The following is a 17014-nucleotide window of genomic DNA, read 5'->3' as shown; positions in this document are numbered from 1 at the left end:
AGTCCAGGAGGACTGGGGAGAGGACCGGACTCACTGAGCTACTTTGTCCCTGTTCCAGGCCTGGAAGGCTCACCTCATGGGCAGGGAGGGCTGTAAACAAAACTCACGCAGGACTGCGGTGTCCCAGAGAACCCAGCCAGCACAAGGTAAAGCATTCATATACCACCTCCCTCACCCCCTAACACACACACACACACACACACACACACACACACACACACACACACACACACACACCCCAACCCCCGGAGACTGTGAGAGTCTCTCAGCTACAGACAGCGTCTGTTGGTCACATGCTGCAGCTTCTCCTCCATGTTCATCTGAAGGCTGATGCAGAGGACGTTACGGTTTACAGTTTTACTGATACTAGTTCACACCTGAACCATTCTGAACCAGGCTAAACCAGGCTACATCACAGGAACCTGTTTTCTGTAGTTGGGGTTTAAGGTTCCTTTTGTTGTGTGAAGGAATCTGACATTGCTGAAATAGTCATCCATAGAGGCCACACTATAAGACCACTGCTGAACATAAGATTTTAATTATATGACTCTATTTACTGTTTTGAGAAACACTCACTTGCTGTGTTAGTCTCTCTGTGTACTAGTTTTCATTCAGAGTCTTTAAAATCTCATCTCCACCTTCAGTGATTCACAGAAAACAGCACACACCTGCTGCAGGTGATGTACTATAGTGTGTAAAATAATATTTAGTTATGAGCTCAGTGATAATTGTGTTGTAATGTGTTGTAATGTGGCAGAGTGAGTTCAGTTTTAGTGACAGGTGATATTGTTGACTGTCTTCAGTCTTTATTAAAGAGGAGTGTGATGATGAATCTGTCAGCTGTTTGACTGTGATTCTGACAGACTGGTGAGTTGACTGAAGAGCTGAGACTTCTGCAGTGTGATGGAAACTTGCTGTTATCAATGCATGTAGAGATAAGTTTTCTTATTTCTTTTCATAATAATGAAAACAAAGTTAAGCATGATGAAGGCCAGTGTTGAATTCAGTCCATTTAAAACTGATCGGCTGAAGCAGCTTCACATGTTTCACTGTGGCATGAGATTCAGCTTCATGTAACATGAAGAAGTGACTCTTCACTCTGAGGAACCAGGACAGACTTCACTGTGTCTCTGTTGAAATTTAAATCAAAGGTTCACAACACAACACTCAGTTTTAATTAAGATGAGCTGGATTTACATGTTCAAACATCCTCCTGAGCATTTCAACAAACTAACTGATCTAAACCTGAAACAAACATGCAGTATTTCATGAAGAAAACATTTGGTGGACTTAGAACAACAACCTGGGTTTTAGACCTGTCAGTCATAGTTTTATACCAGCTCAATTATTTTACATTGTGAGAGTAAAATGTTCTACTGTTCAGTCTTCATGTCCAGTTAATTTTACAGTTATTCTGCTGGAGACTTATTCTGCTGGTTGTTTTTACTGTCAAACATAATGAATGAGTATTTCTCTTTCCACTTATCTTTAAGATCATGTTTTAACAGTCAGTCTCTCTCTGTCTTTGTGTGGCTGATACTGAACACACTATTAGTTTAAACTTCCCACCACAGTTCACACCTCTGACTATAAGCTTGTTAAAGGTGTCCTGAGAGACAGAGGAGCAGACCAGGTCAGACTGGACTAAGGTTTCACTGAGGGTCAAGATAAAGCTGGATTTCTGATTGGATTCAGTCTGTAGGCTCTCACCTGTAAAAGTGGTAGACCTCTCTGATCCTGACACATCTGGTCACATGATCAATCAGGTTAACAGATTACAGCAGCAGCCACACTCATTAAATATGTAGTAATTTCTCTATACTGAATACTGCCTTTTCTGAAAGGTTTATGTTTTATTCCAGAGTCTATTAATGCTTTAAAATGTTAGAGGTTAATATTAAGTATACTTCAGTATAAATGTAGTATTTTACAGAGAGACACTGGTACGATCAATTTTTTCCTGCTACTAAAGTGAGCCTGGAGACGTGACCTGTGATCAGAGGTGATCTCTGCCTCATCACCACGAGCTCCTGACGTCATGAAACCTTCCTGTTTATTTTCACATCACAGCTGATGCAGGCTGTTTACAGGTAAACAGAGAGTAACTCGGGGGAGTCCTCTATCTTAAACTGTGTGTGTGTGTGTGTGTGTGTGTGTGTGTGTGTGTGTGTGTGTGCAGGCAGGGCAGTAGGTGGAGCTAAGCTGAAGCAGTCCTGGACTGTGGGGTCCAGAGGCAGACCTGTTGGCAGAGGGAGCCGGATCCCAGCCCTGACTCCTCTGACGGCCAGAGGACACACACCAGGGAAACACTGATCCTGGTTTGGCATCACATCTCCTGGACCCACGTCTCTGCAGATACAGGAAAAAGGTTTTTCACTGACATATGCAAAAGGATTTAAAGCCCAATACCCAAGAGAAGTTAGTACACCTGTCCACTAATATGGTATCCCCTATTCAGACTAGTTCTGGTTCTGCTCCAGTCCATTGACAGAGGTAGACCTGGTCTCTGTGGCCAGTACGTCAGTCATTCTGGTGTCATGGCTACTGGACCAGTAAACACACTGTTTACTGTTAACTGATCTCTGCTACACAATATCTGAGTCCATGTCACTGGAAGGGGGGGGGGGGACTCTGCTGAGATCACCTCAATGACATCACCATGACATCATCAGGGTTATTTTCTCAGTTAGCGGCGCAGAGCCACAGGCGACGTCATGAAACAGTTTGACAGGCTGATAAACAGACCTGCTCACTGCTCCCAATCAGTTAGACTGAGAGTTTCCCAACCAATCAGTCAGCCTATCAATATGTAATCAATCAGTGGATCCTGTCAGAAGACTGTGACTGGTCCTGAGAACCCTCCTCTCCTGGTTCAGCTCCTGAGGACCAAGGTTTAGTTTCAGCTTCTGCTTCTGTTTACATTTCATCTCTTGTCTTAAATAAATGAAATATAGAGAATGAAGCAGCTTTGCCAAAGAGATGAAGCTTCACTGCTGAACGTGTAGAGACAGTTTAGACTTTATTTATTCTTCTTCACGCCTACTGACAATCTGAGTGATGAGTCTGGACGGAACAGTTTGATATGTTGTATGAGTTTAGTGAGAGAAACAAATTCAGTGATGAGATGCAGATGAATGTTCAGTGTTTGTGTAGCAGCTGTTTCAGTCTGACGTCAGCTCCAACGGTTTCAGATGCTTCACCGACTTTACACTGATTTATTAATAAAGTTATTTTTCACTTCTGGTATGATTTGACTATGTTACTGTATGACACAGTATTATGACGATGTTGATTGTAAACATATTAGAAAACGGTGGAGGAGGTGTCAGACTTTATATAAACAAAGTGTTCACCAGTCTTTATTACACTATAACTATGTTAGTGAGCAAAACAAAAAATATTTTTATCTGATACATAAAGAGTATAGTAGGTTTTAACTTCCTAATCCATCTCACTGGCTGTAATATGCTGTCGTAATATTTATTGTGTTTTTATGTGTAGTCTGTATTTTTGAAATAATTCGGTCAGTAAATGAATATTTTTCCTGCAGATGTTTCTGTATTTGTTTAAATAAAGTTTCATGAAGCTGATTAAAGGTGTCTGATTGTATTTAAATCAGAGTTAAAGCTCTCTGTGTTCAGCAGCTCTGTGTTTATAACTCAGGTAAAACTAACACACTGTATATATACGAACAATACACAAAGACACATGTATTAGTTATAGGTTTGTTTCCTTTACTGCTGAACCTGAGGCAGTGATGTTACACCAGCTGTTTCCCAGTAATCTGTTGTTCTCCAGATGTTCAAATCAAACGCTGCGACATTGATTCTGTATTTACAAAGTTGACAAAGTTTTATTTACAATATGATACATGAATCTACAGTTTTACAGTCATTGAGTCTCTTTGGTTTTTGTCTCTGAAAATCACTTCACAAATAAAACAATATATTAACTTAAATTCATCATTTCATTTTTACAGTGTCAGTTTCCTACAGAATAATCATCCATGACTGCAGGTGTTTGATCCGAGTCCATCAGGTCACTGTGACAATATAATCAGCTGTTTATAGAAAGTTTTACTTCCTTCACAGAAAAACACCATCATCAGCTGCGAATCTTATCACAGCAGAGCTCTCAGGATCAGACTCTGAAATGGCACCAAAGAACCAGAAACCTGGAAACTGTCCTTCGCTCTGTGGAGCCGTGTGGAAGTGGTTTGGTTTCATGAGATGAAAAGTCAAAGTAGTGAAGAGGAAATCAATCCGACCTGTTCAGTTCACTGCAGCAGAGTTTCTGTTTTAATCTGATTTACAGAATGTTTTAATGTGAAGTCTGATCAGCCAGCAGAGAAACCAATAAACTGTTTGATGGCAAATAACAGTATGTATGACCTGCCTGTGTGTGATCGATATATGATTAAAAACATGATCAGCTTTGGTAAATCAATAACTTTATATGAACCGACAGTCTGTCATATTGAAGTCCTTTGCGCGCAGACCAGGTCCTCGTCGTGGACCACGTTCCACATCCGGATCAGCTCCTGCGCGCTCAGCTTGTGAACCACTATCAGGTTTTTGTAGAAGCAGGGCTCGCTGTTCATGGGGCTCACCCTGCGCCTGGTGATGCCGAAGGTCCTGAACCCGGCGTGCATCTCCGGGGACAGGTGCAGCTTCTGCAGACACATCCCCAGAAACACATCGTCTATGGGGTAGAGCTCCAGGTCCTCCGAGACCACAAAGAGCCTCCGGGCCAGCTGGGAGGACATCAGAAACCCCCCTCCGCCGACGTAAGGCGGGTACGGCTTGTCGTACAGCTCTTTGGGGATGTAGTACTTGCTCTGCCGGTTCCGGATCGGGATCGCCTTGGAGATGGTGTCTCCCACGAACAGGTTCGCGTCTCTGCGCTCCTCCACCTTGAAGCCGATGAGCTCCAGCAGGTTCTGCGTGTTCACAAACACATCATCATCCCCCTTGAAGATGAACCGGACTCCGGAGCAGTAGATGTCGAACCACTTGAGGAAGTTGACCTCCTTCAGGGTCAGGTTGAAGAACGTGTCCATGAAGTCCCACTGCAGGATGTCCCCATAGATCCGGTTCTCGTACTCGATCAGTTTCTGGAGGTTCTTGGTGTCTTTCCCGGTCGTCGGGCTCCCCAGCAGGAACAGGGTTCTGATCTTCTTCCCGTCCACTGTGTGCTCCCGACCCCAGGTTCTGCGCACCGCCTCCCGCCGGTCGTGCTGCTCGATAACGGATTTGACCACCATAAGGAGGTGGACCTCTCCGTCCGCGCATTTCTCCGGGTGGTTGATGATCATGGGGAAGTACCTGCAGTGTCTGTGCAGCACGAACTGGTGAAACCTCGGGTCGAGTCGCCGGAACCAGTCCTGGGTCCTCACCGACGCATCCTCGCTGCAGTTGAGAACCTGCGCGTCCCAGGTCGCCGGAGTCCCGTTGGAGACACGCTGCGCATCCAGGTCGCTGTGAAGCACCGGAGGGTCCGAGCTCCCGGGACCCGTTTTAACGGCCCCCTTTTTGAATGAGAAACAGTCTGATCCACACCAGCCGGCCTCCCTGGTGTGTTTGAGTCCTAGTCCGTCCTTCTCCGCCAGCTTCAGCTTGTGGATCATCAGAAAAGACGCAAAGACCAAAGACAGACTGAGGAGCGGCTTCAGCAGACCGACTCGCTTCCTCCTGAACCAGTGATCCATGACTCTCAGCGCGGCGCCCTCAGACCTTCACAGACCGGACCCTGAACCTTCATAGTGTTTCCACCACCGCTGTCCCCTCTCATATGGACTCCAGAGACCGAGTCCTCTGCAACCCGAGCGCGCAGACACTGAAGTGGCCCCGGGGCCCCTCAGGCCCATCACGGCGCTCAGTGGAGTCACGAGCAGCCTCTGGGAGCGGGAAACCGATGCAGGATCAGCAGCATGTCCTCGGGCTGTGTGTGAACACACTGACTGCAGGTCTGCTGAGGGCGACGTCTTTCTCCCCCACAACACCCCCCCTTCTTACCCCTCCTTCCTCCCTCACATCTCCTCCCCCTCTCGATCCACACTGATCCGGGACCTGCAGGTTTCCCCTTTCTCACACAAAAAGAGAGAAAGAAACACCACGAAATATTTCGTTTTTAAAACAATATTAGGATACATGAGTGGAGAGCTGTAATAACCGAATACAATTTAAAAGAAATTATTTAGAAGTCAAGGAAACAAATAATTAGAAAAGTTTAATGAAACATTCAATGTATAAACAGGACACACAGAGCAATAAACACAACGCATATACAACATAAACAAAATGAGAGATTTAACATTCAATTTTAAATCCAGAGAACAGACAGATCCATTTACTGAATGAACATTTATCTGACTGTTTAAAAAAAATCAAAGATCAATAATAAGATTTCTGCTGTTATCTCAGTATAATTATAATTAAAGATACCAGTGGGAACATCTTTAAATAAAAGACATAAATCATGTGAAGGCACATTTAAACAGAAATAGATAAACAGGTGAAATAGAAAACGCAGAAAGCAGCAACAAAGACATCTGAGCAGTATTACTGTGTCTGTTGACAGGGTAAACTCCAAACTGTAAATTATAGTCTGTGTGTTTCTAAATATCCTGAGGGAATGACAGCAGGAACAACAGAGAAATTCTCTTTGTTACACAGCTGCTGGTTGAATTAGCTGTTAAACCAGTTGTTATACATGAACAGTTTAGAAACCTAACGCTCTGATAATTCAATAATTCATTCAACCTTTATCTAATTCTCTGGATACACTGAGGTAATTCATTGCGCAGCAAAGACAAACAATAAACAAAACACATATAAATAAATAGAAATAACGGACAGTAAAGTCCAGATAATGTTCAGTTATGGTCAATTTAAACTCTGATCCTGTTGCTCCTCTTCAGTCTGTGAACAGCCTCTACAGAAACTGACTGAACCCGAGGCTCAGACTGAGGATTAACCGGCGTCTGGCGCCCTCTTGTGGACATTTACTGCTACTACATTAAGTCACCACCACCACCCCCTCTGTCGCCTCATATGACCGAGTTAAGCTTCAGTATGTTTAAACCACAACTAAAACAAACAAACAAACAAAAAAACCTTTACACTGAACACACAGCAGGTTTATTATCAGCCTGTCATCACAAGACAATGACTGTAAAATTGTAAGAGTATGGAAACTTAAAAAAACAACAACATATATTTACAAAACCTATAAAAACTAAAAACTCCACCTGATGATGGAACAAACAGCTGACGAGACGTCGTCAGAGCGGAAAAAGGTTTTCCTTCAAAAGAAATTCACAGAAGTTTTATACCGGGGTGTAGCCTACACGTTTATAAATGTTAAAATATATAATTAGCTCAGTACAATAAAAAATATTAAAGTAAAAATGAAACACAGCCAATTACCTTTTATACTGTAGTACTGAGAAATAGGCTACAGAGATAAAAGTTGTATTTCGATAATTTTACCATAAAGACAATGAGAAAATATTGATTTAACGTGGATTAATCTTTACTGATTCAGAGTAAATCCTCCGGTTTAGCCAAGTTTAATCCTGTGTTCAGTGTTATTGGGCCGCTATGGAGCAGAGGGCGTCCCGGTAAACACCCTCTGACCTCTGATTGAACCTCAGCACCAGGAAACAGTGAGGCGGCTCTAGAGTGAGGAAGAGGAGGAGGAGTAGGAGGAGTAGTAGGAGGCTCGTTACTTTACCACAGCTATCTACAGCCAGAAAAAAACAGCAGACAGAAAACAGCTGAACTTTAAGGCTGATAAGGAACAGCAGAGTGTAAACGGTGACTGGTGTTGTCTCAGACTAACAGTTTGTTTCCTGCGGTGAATATCAGGAGTGTTTCTCCGGTCAGAGATGCAGAAGGTGAGTGTCACAGTCTCAGACGGCGGCTGAGTTAGTGTTAGCTGTTAGCTTGTTAGCTTCATTAGCTTGGAGTTGGTGTTAGCAGACTGTTTTTCTGTCTTTGCCGAGGTCGTAGCTGAACTGGTTTCGTTTATTTCTTTGTAACAGACCACAGACAGAGCTGAAGTCTTTACTACGACATGTGACTCCTGTTGGTTTAGGACATTGACGTCTCCTTCACGATCAGATCTTAAAAACCGACGCCCCGTCTGGAATTTAATTATTTTAAAGTTCGGTTACATTGCTAGATATACTGTGTTATCTAAACTGTTAAAGTATGAACTGTCTTATATCGGCTTCAGTTCGGCGTAACGTGGGCACGCCTGAAAGGCTTAACTGTAACGTTAGTGGGATAAAGTTCAGGGATAATGAGCTATGGACGGTGGGTAACGTGACGTTAAAATGCCAATATTTTTGGGATGAGTTTGGCATGCGGAGGGTGCAGGGGCGGTGTTGGGATTTCAAACGGCCCAGGGGGCTGTGCAATGCCCCGGGAGAAACCAGGGTGGGCAGAGTGTTTACAAGGAAAATTTAAAGTTGTAGATCAATGCTTCAGGCGCGCGTACACACACACACACACACACACACACGGGAATTTTAATGTGCTGAACTCAGACAACATGATCTGAGACACCTTTATCTTTATCATCCAACATTTTTATACTCTAAAAACTGGATCACATGAAAAATAAGTTGAAGTTGAGTCTGTTTTTCAGAGCTGTGTTTGTTGTGAAGCTCAGTGAAAACATTCATCCTCGGAGCTGCTGGTTTTATCCCTTCTGACTGAAACCATTGTTCTCATTAACTGGCTGCTGTAACTGAGTGTGGTCACATGGGATTAAATAAATCTCACGATGTTGCTCTGCAGGCACCTGAACATCTGGACAACATGAAGCCCAGGAAGAGGAAGAACAACTCTGAGGTCAGAGGCTCCAGAAAGGTTTGTCTTACCTGTAGAAAGAGAAAGTAAGGACAACAGCTGCTGTCTCTGACTGAAAATATCTCTTTAAGTTAAATTATAACCTGTACTGGACTCATGAAATAAACACATATGGGATCAAAGATATTGATTACTGATGTGCAGCACCATCCTGACCCTGTTCTTTGTGTCCCAGGCTTCTGCCTCCAGAAGGAGATGTGTTAAAAGTCCAAAGGCTCCATCAGCAGCAGAGACCAGCTCACACCCTGTGGACAGAGACTCCACCATCAGCTGTGAGTGTCATCAGTCCGCAGGCAGGAGGAGGTGTTCAGCCTCCCCACAGCTGGAGGGGCAGGATCGGCAGGACGGGCAGGAGGGCAAAGAGAACGAGCTGAGGATGGGGCAGGATCTGGAAGGCTTCAGACTGAATGGAGTCCAGGACAAACCGGAGCAGGACCACATGGACTATGAAGAAAGCAGTAAAAACATCTTCCCAGACGATGACAGCAACCAGATCCTTCCTGTGGAGCAGTTCTTTGGAAACCTGGACGTTGTACAGGTCAGAGATTATAGTCCACCTCAGTAAACCTGAGACCGAGACAGATTGTGTTTAGAGGAAACCACACAGTAGAGTAAGATTCAGTCTGCTGATGAGGTTTGTGTGATTCAGTCAGAAGCTCCAGAATAAGTGTGTAAGGGGACCCTGAGTCTTTAATAGAAACAGTTAGAGGAAGAGTTCAGGATGAACCAGAATAATGAAGATGAACTAAAATATCATCTGTAGAGACTATAAAACCTGGTGCAGCTGCAGGAGACCATGTGTCCAATCATTAAACTATTCATTATAATTAACAAGCACCAGTTATATTCTCCTTTTGGTTCAGATCAGAGTGAAGTCACTAAACATCATCTCTGTTGTCAAAGTAAAGAGATTAAAGTAAGTGAGGATCAGGTGAAGCGTCACCATCGACTGCTGCAGCAGCCAAATCAGCCCTGAATCTGTCATTGTACAGAACAGTTCAGACCTGCTGTCCCTGCTGTCACCACTGTGCTTTGCAATATTTCATCATTTCATTATTTATACAGGGGGGTTTAACAGAGATGAAAGACAGATTATATTTGTGTTGAGATTCAGTGTTTTGGGAAACCACACAGTGAAAAAGGAGGGAAGTTTATTTTATTTTTTATTTAAAAACAGAACCTTCTTCACTGTGCCTGCCTCCTCGAGCTGCTGCTGCTGCTGCTAATAATAATAATAATAATAATGATGATAATAATGATAATGAAGGGCTGGGTGTTAAGGACACAGACTGAAGCAGGATGTTTTCAGTGTTGCTGACATGTTGACACAGATTTGTTCTGTTCATTTAACATGTATTAATCAGCTGTGTTCAGTTAAAAGAGCAGGAAAAAAAAAAGTTGATTTGTGTTTTTAGGTTGTAAATGTTGAGTTAACTCCCAACTCCTCTCTGTTCCAGGACTTTCCTCAGAGATCATCAGTGAACTCTGGCTGTTTGCAGAGAGAGAACAGGAGGAGACATTACTACGCTCGAGAGGACAGTGATGAAGAGGAGGAGGTCTTCATCAGGGACATCAGAGGAGGCACTTAGTACCTGCTCTGATGACTGAGGTGGACTAAGGTGGACTCTGTGATGTCTGAAGGACTTTAAACCTCTCAGCACGTAGGAAGAAGCAGCTAAATCAACCTGTTCACTGAATACATCAGTCCTCATCTTAAACCTGAATCCAGCTCCACATCTTAAAGGCCTTTTCACTCTGATGGCTTTTTTTCATGCGATTAATTCACATGTAAATTTCTTTTTATAACTGTTGTTTTTCTTATTAGTACTTTCACACAGAACGTGAATATTACACAGCGAGAAAGCATTTTTTTCTAAAGGAGGCTGATTTTTTGGAGCTGTCTCATTGTGAATATAGGCATCACAGTCACAGGCTCTGAGTCAAAGGATCCTGGTAGTTGGTCTCTACCTGCTCAGATGCATCACTAACATGCTCAGCAGGACCTGGAACCGTTCCACTGACATCCTAAAATATGTCCTGAACCAGCCGTGGTGGAGCTTCAGCTCCTGGATGTTTGCAGTCGAGTATCTCATACTTTGGCTTTCTTTATTTACGTTGTGCTGATTGTGAAAAGGCCTTTAACCTGATCCAGCTCCTCAGCAGGTGCTGAAGTGGTTCTGTCACAGGAAGTTCACGTCTGGTAAACAGAACTTTAACAGTTTAAAGTTATTGATGGTAAACTTGTAAATTTCCATCCTTTGACTTGATAGAAACCGTCCAGAAACACATTCAGACTGATACCTCAGTATTTAACTTCATTAGATAAAGTTTTAAACTTAGCTACAGTTATGGGATGAATCCAGGCTCCTGTGAGGGGGTACAGTGGTGTTTGTTAAATTATTGATTGATAGATTTATGGTCACAAGGTCAGTCCTGGTTCAGTGGTTACAGGTCTGACCTGGAGGCGTCGGCTTTACAGCACTTTATAAAGATAAATTAGTCCATGTAACATACTGTTTGAGATTAACGTAGAAAAAAGCCAAACACAGTGCTGGATTAAAAGATGGGTTAAAATAACAAACTCATAAATCTACAGATGACAGGTTGAAATTGCTGATAAATCAGCTTCATGTTCTGGAGTCAGACTGTGTGAATGTGATTAAGGAGGGGAGATCACACACCAAACATCAGTCTGAAAATCAGATCATTTATTATCACAGATGATTGTTACATCAGCAGAAGACTGTTCACTAAGTGTCTCATCTTCCTCCTCAGTGCAGCTGTGTGTGCTTGGTTTTTGTTTTGGCAACTTCTCAGCACAAACACATCAGTGTGTATTTAAACATATCAGATGAAGCTGATGATCGTCCCTGATGGATTCATACAAACATGACAAAATTACATACGAAAAAGATGAACTATAAAAATGATGAGTTTCTGAAACAAAATAAACTCAGGATAAATTAAACCTGATTACTCAGCTAAAGTACAGACTCATAGTAATTGCACTACTGTTTTCAGATGTTGTATATAAATGATTGTTCTGACCACCCAAGTAAATGTTTTATATATTTTTACTGCCTTATTTATGCTAAATGCTTTTCATATTCTTCTATGCAACTCTTCTGACTGAGTGAAAGCCTTGTATTGTCAGCAGTAATCCATTCGCCGTGCCAACACACAGAACAAATAAATGTTTTTCATGATTAAACACCTGTTTGTCTGTCTGTCTGTCTGTGTTAAAGCTCTGCAGGTTCACAGAGGAAGATCATCATTAAAGAAACAAAGTGAGGTAAAGAAGGTAAAGTCACGTCGTTGTTGATGTTTTCCTGAGATAATTCATAAAAAAATAAATTACAAATTCTTCATAAAACAAAGTAAAAAATATTCACTTCAGTCGTCTCTTCTTTCCTCTGGCCTTCTGACTTCCCTTCTCTGTGTTGGTGGCCTTTCTGAAAATCCTCTTGGAGTCACAGAGCAGGTTGTGAGCTCCTTTCTTGTGGCAGACGATGTGAACCAACTTCAGGTTTTCTCTGGTGAACAGCAGGCGGTAGAAGTAGGTCAGGTTGACGTCGGCGGTCCTGTGACTCTGAAGAGCTTCCAGCAGAGCAGGGATGATCGTCCTCTTCTTCTCTATCCTGGACACACCACGGAGAGAAAACGTTAAGTACACCAGGTTAATGTCAGGAGACACTGAGTCTGTACCTGAGACAGTAACCATCATGGTTTCACTATCACTAGAAGAGTTTAAAGTCACTGAGCTGATCATGAGGAAAATGTGATGAGGTTGACACAGATCACATGATGATATCAGGTAGAAACTGAAAGCCTGAAACCCTCTGTGTTTTAAAACATAGCAGGCAGAGCAGGTTCAACATACCCAGGATATCTTTCTGTTCTCAGGCTTCACTAAACCTAACAACCGCAGCCTCACTGAGCAATCAGTCGACGCTGGTTATCAACTCATTAAGTCCAGAATTTATTGTATTTATTGTAAATAAGTAGAAAAATGATTGTTTCTCATGGAGTGAGCGTTTTTGCTCTTTACTCTGATGGTGACTTATTCAGAGTTATTGTGAATATGTGATGCAGATAAACAGTGACGTTAATGTCAGACTGTTTCTGCTGCCAGAGCAGAGAGGAGAGGAGAGTTAATCTCTGATGAGCTCAATCTGACTGAAATGCTCATTTATAATTGTGGGAAATATTCAACAGTTTGTGGATAAAAGCATCTTTGTTCTGTTCAAATGAAGACATCATAATAAGTATGGATCATTAGTGTGATAAACTCTCTCTGTTTGTTAGAAGCTCTGTTGTGGACATATGGAAAGACTGGAACAGCAAAACTATTCACTGATCTATAAAAATATCTATTGATCTTTATTACCTGTCACTTTATTGTAAACTCTTTTGTCCCTGTCAGGATCCTGTAGGAATGATGACTCCGGTTTTCCAGTGATCTGATCTGAGTTCAATAGTTTGATCTAATCCTCTGGAGTTAACCAGGTTAGCCGTTCAGCATCAGTTAACATGGTGATTTACCTGAACCCTGAAAACCCAGAGTTACACCTGAAGTTACCGTGACAACCTCAAATCCTGCTTCGTAGTACAGACCTCTGAGCTCGGCCCTGTGACAGAGAGGTGTTTTTAGACCCGTGTCCCACCTGTGGTCCAGGTTCCAGGTGCTGAAGACGATCCGGCTCTCTCTGCTACCGTAGGGATTGATGGAGTGGAGACTCTGGCAGACGTCCTGGTCAAACGATCCCTGAGGACACAGCAGAGAGGAGGAAGTATGGATCTGTTCAGAGGCTGGTCCCAGTTCTTTTTAAATCATCAGTCAGTTTGTCAGACACCTGGGTTGTGTTTTTACTCCTACCTGGCAGGTGAACCATCCCTCCTGGGTGCACAGGCGATCTGCTTCCTTCTCAGTCCTGTCAAAATAAGAGCCGTTGTATTTGTTTGTTTTCAGCATCTCTGACAGGAGCTGCGATGCCTTCAGGAACTCTGCCCTGACTTTAACTTTCTGGATGGTTCTGGGGGCGTCATCCACCTGAGAACAAACAACCAACAACAACAACAAGCAGTCAGGTGTACTGTCAGACTGACTGAGACTGAGGAGGATCAGTAACAGAGCAGCAGACCTACCTCCTTCAGGTAACCTCGGATCCTGCTCTCACAGTTAAACCTCATGTAGGCAGACTTTGTCTTGAATCGAGCGTCAACACCTGGAATAAACACCTGCTCATCAGCTGCTGATTCACTTAGTATTACAGAGTTTCCTTTTTAGTCAAAAAAAGGTTAGATTACTTCAGGACTTAATGACAGGTTTGTGAACTACATGTGATACTTTCTGTGTCCAGTTCACATCTCCTCAGTTACTGAATCGCAAAAATATATTCAGTACTGACAGGTTCAGATTTTCAGGGACTCTGCAGTATCATGTCAGTGCAGGACCAGGTAACAACAGGTCACGAAAAGGTAAAAGTATTTAGGTTCAAACATGTCTGTTCTGTCTGTGGGACGTCTTACAGCATTTATCTGACACTAGTTTCACATCCAGCAGCCTGATATCCTTGCGTTTCTCTGATTCGGAGCAATATTTCAGCACATGCATCCTGGATAAAACACCTACAGAGGAATAACTCTGGTCATTACACTCCACAGTAAAACCTCCAGATTGTGTCACTGACAGTTTTACACTGTTTCATGAAGACCTGAACTTGGCCTCCATTTTTTAACTCTTCAGTCTTCTCTCAACTCTAAATCAGATTTCAGATTTACAACGATATTATTTCATCTACTTTTCATATTCAACACAAGTCTTTATCCAGACCAGCTGTGCACATGAGACAGGAAGCTGCTAAACCACAGAGCTGAGCTAAAGTCACTAAAGGCCGCCATGTTCATCACGCCTCACACAATGAAAAGTGTCTGATGCAACAAACAGGAGACTGAGAATGTTTTATTTCTTACAGTCTTTCTGCAGCAAAGACAGTCATAAAGTTTGTTCTCTCAGTGTCACTACAGTCACAGAAGACTGATGGTCATTTCCATGACTCTGTCTGTTATATTATTAGATACAGTATCTTGTCTAAACTAAACATGGCAGTAGTTTCTGTGTTGGTGATATTGGCAGGGACTAAAACGGAGTAATTTAACGTGTGGTAAACATAAGGAAAATACCCCGCTACAGTGTGATCTCTTTAAAACAACACAGATGTCTTGTTATAATGAGAAACTAAGCAGATGTCATTTTGTTGTCATGGCAGCTACATGTTGTCGTAGCACCACATCAACCAGTCACCAGTGACCTTTGCCCTCTGTACCTTTGAACCACTCTTCATCCTCGTCTCGTCTCTCCAGCTCAGACGTGTCGTCCAGGTTCAGCAGCAGGTCAGTCAGGATTTTACGTCTCTTAGGAGACTGATCGTCAGACAGGAGACCCTTCGCTGCTTCGATGAGGGCGTCACCGTGACGGTCCGAGGTCAGCAGCTGAGCAATGTCACGCTCAACTGAATTCACAAACACAGGGGTTTAAAGTTTAGACACTGTTGTTCTAACTCTGAACTTACAGTTTGTGTGGTCAGAGATGAAGTATCTGTAGCCTACTGATTTTCTTTCATAAACCCACCCCCACTCCATGTCTGGTTTCTGGAGAGAAGAACCAGTTCAGTGTGGTCCGGCAGAGTCTGGAAGAAGTCCTCTGTCACTTCAGTCCCATCAGAGTACAGACAAACACGAACACCTGGAAGAGGCACCTGGAAACATGGAGGACATAATAATGAAATGTTAATCAGAGATATTATTTAAATTCATGTCCCAATGAGGATCATTTATGCACAGTGTTACACATACATTTCATCACAACCACTGTGAGTAATGTGATACATCTCTATGGACAAAAAAAGTGTAACACAAGAGAAGATGTGTTTCCTCATTTCTGGACAGGCTTGCTATAGCACTATCAGCTATATTCTGATTAAAGATGTTTTTACAGTTTTTACACAAAGTACAGACAGTCTGGAGCCATGTGACGACACAGGACAGTTATGATCCTACAGATACATTTCAGATTAAATGTCTGTGACATAGTCTGCTTTGATTAAACTGATGTATTTATCCTGTAGACTGACTGTCAGACAGACAGACAGACAGACAAAATGACAGTGTTAACATCCTCCTCTCTGTGAGTTTATTCAGTCTGACCTCTGACCTCCTCTGAATGAAGATCAACTATCACACTGTCTACTACTGACAAAAGGTCTGTCACATGCAACATATTTAAACTATCTTTACTGTAAATATATATTATATCATACATTACATTTCTACATCCTGGTCTATAATAACATCCTGTGTTTATTGTGACCTGTTCCTGCTTTAAAGCTTCCTGTGTAAAAATTAAGTTTCATCTCATTTTATCTGTAGAGGTCTGTGACATGACAGCAACATGTCAGCAGATCTGTGGATCCGACGTGTCTGAACATGAAGGTAATTTTATCTCTGTGTCCTGTCTGGGTTCTGTCTGTCTGCTGCTCGGTAAAGTTCCGTCATCCGACACGTATTTAATATATCCACAGCACCATATAATCACAGTATATCTGCTAAACATAACAACTGTGAGTGTCTTTGTTTACCATCAGTGCAGCAGAGAAACAGGAACTAGACGGTCCAGCTGTTAAAACCCAGAAAATAAAAAAACAGCTCACCTGTAACGACCTGCAGCCCTTTTTAATCAGCTCCTTCAGATCTTTGGCTGCAACTCCATACTTTTTGTTATCATTAGAACTCCTAATTTTCACAGGTTTACTTTTCCTGAAGAGTCCAAACATGTTTCAGTTTGTACCTACCGCTTTCTCTTCCTCTGAGGCGGAGACAGAGCGGACTGCACGGAGCGCTGGTGTGATGCTGCCCCCTGCTGGTTCTCCTCCACTACTTCTCAGCCCCTAGTGACTGAGTTTTGGTGCCTGACCATTTCTCTCGGTGTGAACTGTGATGGAAAAAGTATTCACTTACATGTATTTTCAAAATAATACTAATGACTAATACTACTACTACTACTAATAATAATAATAATAATAATTTGTAGTAATCCCATGGTAACTCTGTCTGACAGGTCTATTTAATATTTATGTAAA

The 17014-nt window shown here is 42.5% G+C and overlaps 4 protein-coding genes across 6 annotated transcripts in view; 2 read left to right on the top strand and 2 right to left on the bottom strand.

The window, feature by feature from the left end:
* cep104 (centrosomal protein 104) overlaps nucleotides 1–4236 on the top strand; it is a 32059-nt gene extending 27823 nt beyond the window's left edge. Inside the window, 2 exon segments of the mRNA XM_018675132.2 lie at nucleotides 59–146; nucleotides 2180–4236. Coding sequence (XP_018530648.1) covers nucleotides 59–146; nucleotides 2180–2313 — 222 coding nt within the window. The 3' untranslated portion in view covers nucleotides 2314–4236.
* Nucleotides 3827–5982, bottom strand: b3gnt7l (UDP-GlcNAc:betaGal beta-1,3-N-acetylglucosaminyltransferase 7, like). Its single transcript, XM_018675134.1, has one exon. The coding sequence runs from the start codon at nucleotides 5705–5707 to the stop codon at nucleotides 4472–4474; it is 1236 nt and encodes a 411-aa protein (XP_018530650.1). The 5' UTR covers nucleotides 5708–5982; the 3' UTR covers nucleotides 3827–4471.
* A 1683-nt stretch (nucleotides 5983–7665) lies between these two features.
* lg6h1orf174 (linkage group 6 C1orf174 homolog) lies at nucleotides 7666–12481 on the top strand. 3 transcript variants are annotated; one of them, XR_001960816.2, is made up of 6 exons: nucleotides 7668–7897; nucleotides 8805–8876; nucleotides 9052–9414; nucleotides 10334–10485; nucleotides 12122–12177; nucleotides 12353–12481. XR_001960816.2 is itself a non-coding variant. In XM_018675144.2 (4 exons), exons 1-4 carry the CDS (start codon nucleotides 7889–7891, stop codon nucleotides 10463–10465), a joined length of 558 nt encoding a protein of 185 aa, XP_018530660.1. In that variant the 5' UTR covers nucleotides 7666–7888; the 3' UTR covers nucleotides 10466–12089. The 3 variants fall into 3 exon arrangements, 2 of the variants coding, with proteins under 2 accessions (XP_018530660.1, XP_018530657.1); XM_018675144.2 differs by lacking the exons at nucleotides 12122–12177; nucleotides 12353–12481 and having other exon boundaries at nucleotides 7666–7897; nucleotides 8805–8858; nucleotides 10334–12089; XM_018675141.2 differs by lacking the exons at nucleotides 12122–12177; nucleotides 12353–12481 and having other exon boundaries at nucleotides 7669–7897; nucleotides 10334–12089.
* On the bottom strand, nucleotides 11564–16762 carry dffb (DNA fragmentation factor, beta polypeptide (caspase-activated DNase)). Its single transcript, XM_018675140.2, has 7 exons — nucleotides 16586–16762; nucleotides 15508–15634; nucleotides 15203–15388; nucleotides 14022–14101; nucleotides 13753–13926; nucleotides 13541–13641; nucleotides 11564–12514 (listed from the first exon to the last, which is right to left on the bottom strand). The coding sequence occupies exons 1-7, from the start codon at nucleotides 16706–16708 to the stop codon at nucleotides 12265–12267; spliced, it is 1041 nt and encodes a 346-aa protein (XP_018530656.1). The 5' UTR covers nucleotides 16709–16762; the 3' UTR covers nucleotides 11564–12264.
* Nucleotides 16763–17014: the final 252 nt, after the last annotated feature.

Source organism: Lates calcarifer, linkage group LG6 (assembly GCF_001640805.2).
Source record: "Lates calcarifer isolate ASB-BC8 linkage group LG6, TLL_Latcal_v3, whole genome shotgun sequence".
Classification (NCBI taxonomy): Eukaryota; Metazoa; Chordata; class Actinopteri; family Centropomidae; genus Lates; species Lates calcarifer.
Note: the sequence above shows the minus strand (reverse complement) of the source record. Positions and strands in the feature narration are given on the sequence as shown.

Coding starts and splice junctions, on each gene's coding strand:
- dffb (XM_018675140.2), bottom strand. CDS start 16,708: ATGTTTGGACTCTTCAGGAAAAGTAAACCTGTGAAAATTAGGAGTTCT. Junction 15,635..16,585: donor AGGGCTGCAGGTCGTTACAG/GTGAGCTGTTTT, acceptor CCATGTTTCCAG/GTGCCTCTTCCAGGTGTTCG. Junction 14,102..15,202: donor GGATGAAGAGTGGTTCAAAG/GTACAGAGGGCA, acceptor TGTTTATTCCAG/GTGTTGACGCTCGATTCAAG.
- b3gnt7l (XM_018675134.1), bottom strand. CDS start 5,707: ATGGATCACTGGTTCAGGAGGAAGCGAGTCGGTCTGCTGAAGCCGCTC.
- lg6h1orf174 (XM_018675141.2), top strand. Junction 8,877..9,051: donor AGGTCAGAGGCTCCAGAAAG/GTTTGTCTTACC, acceptor TTTGTGTCCCAG/GCTTCTGCCTCCAGAAGGAG. Junction 9,415..10,333: donor GAAACCTGGACGTTGTACAG/GTCAGAGATTAT, acceptor TCTCTGTTCCAG/GACTTTCCTCAGAGATCATC.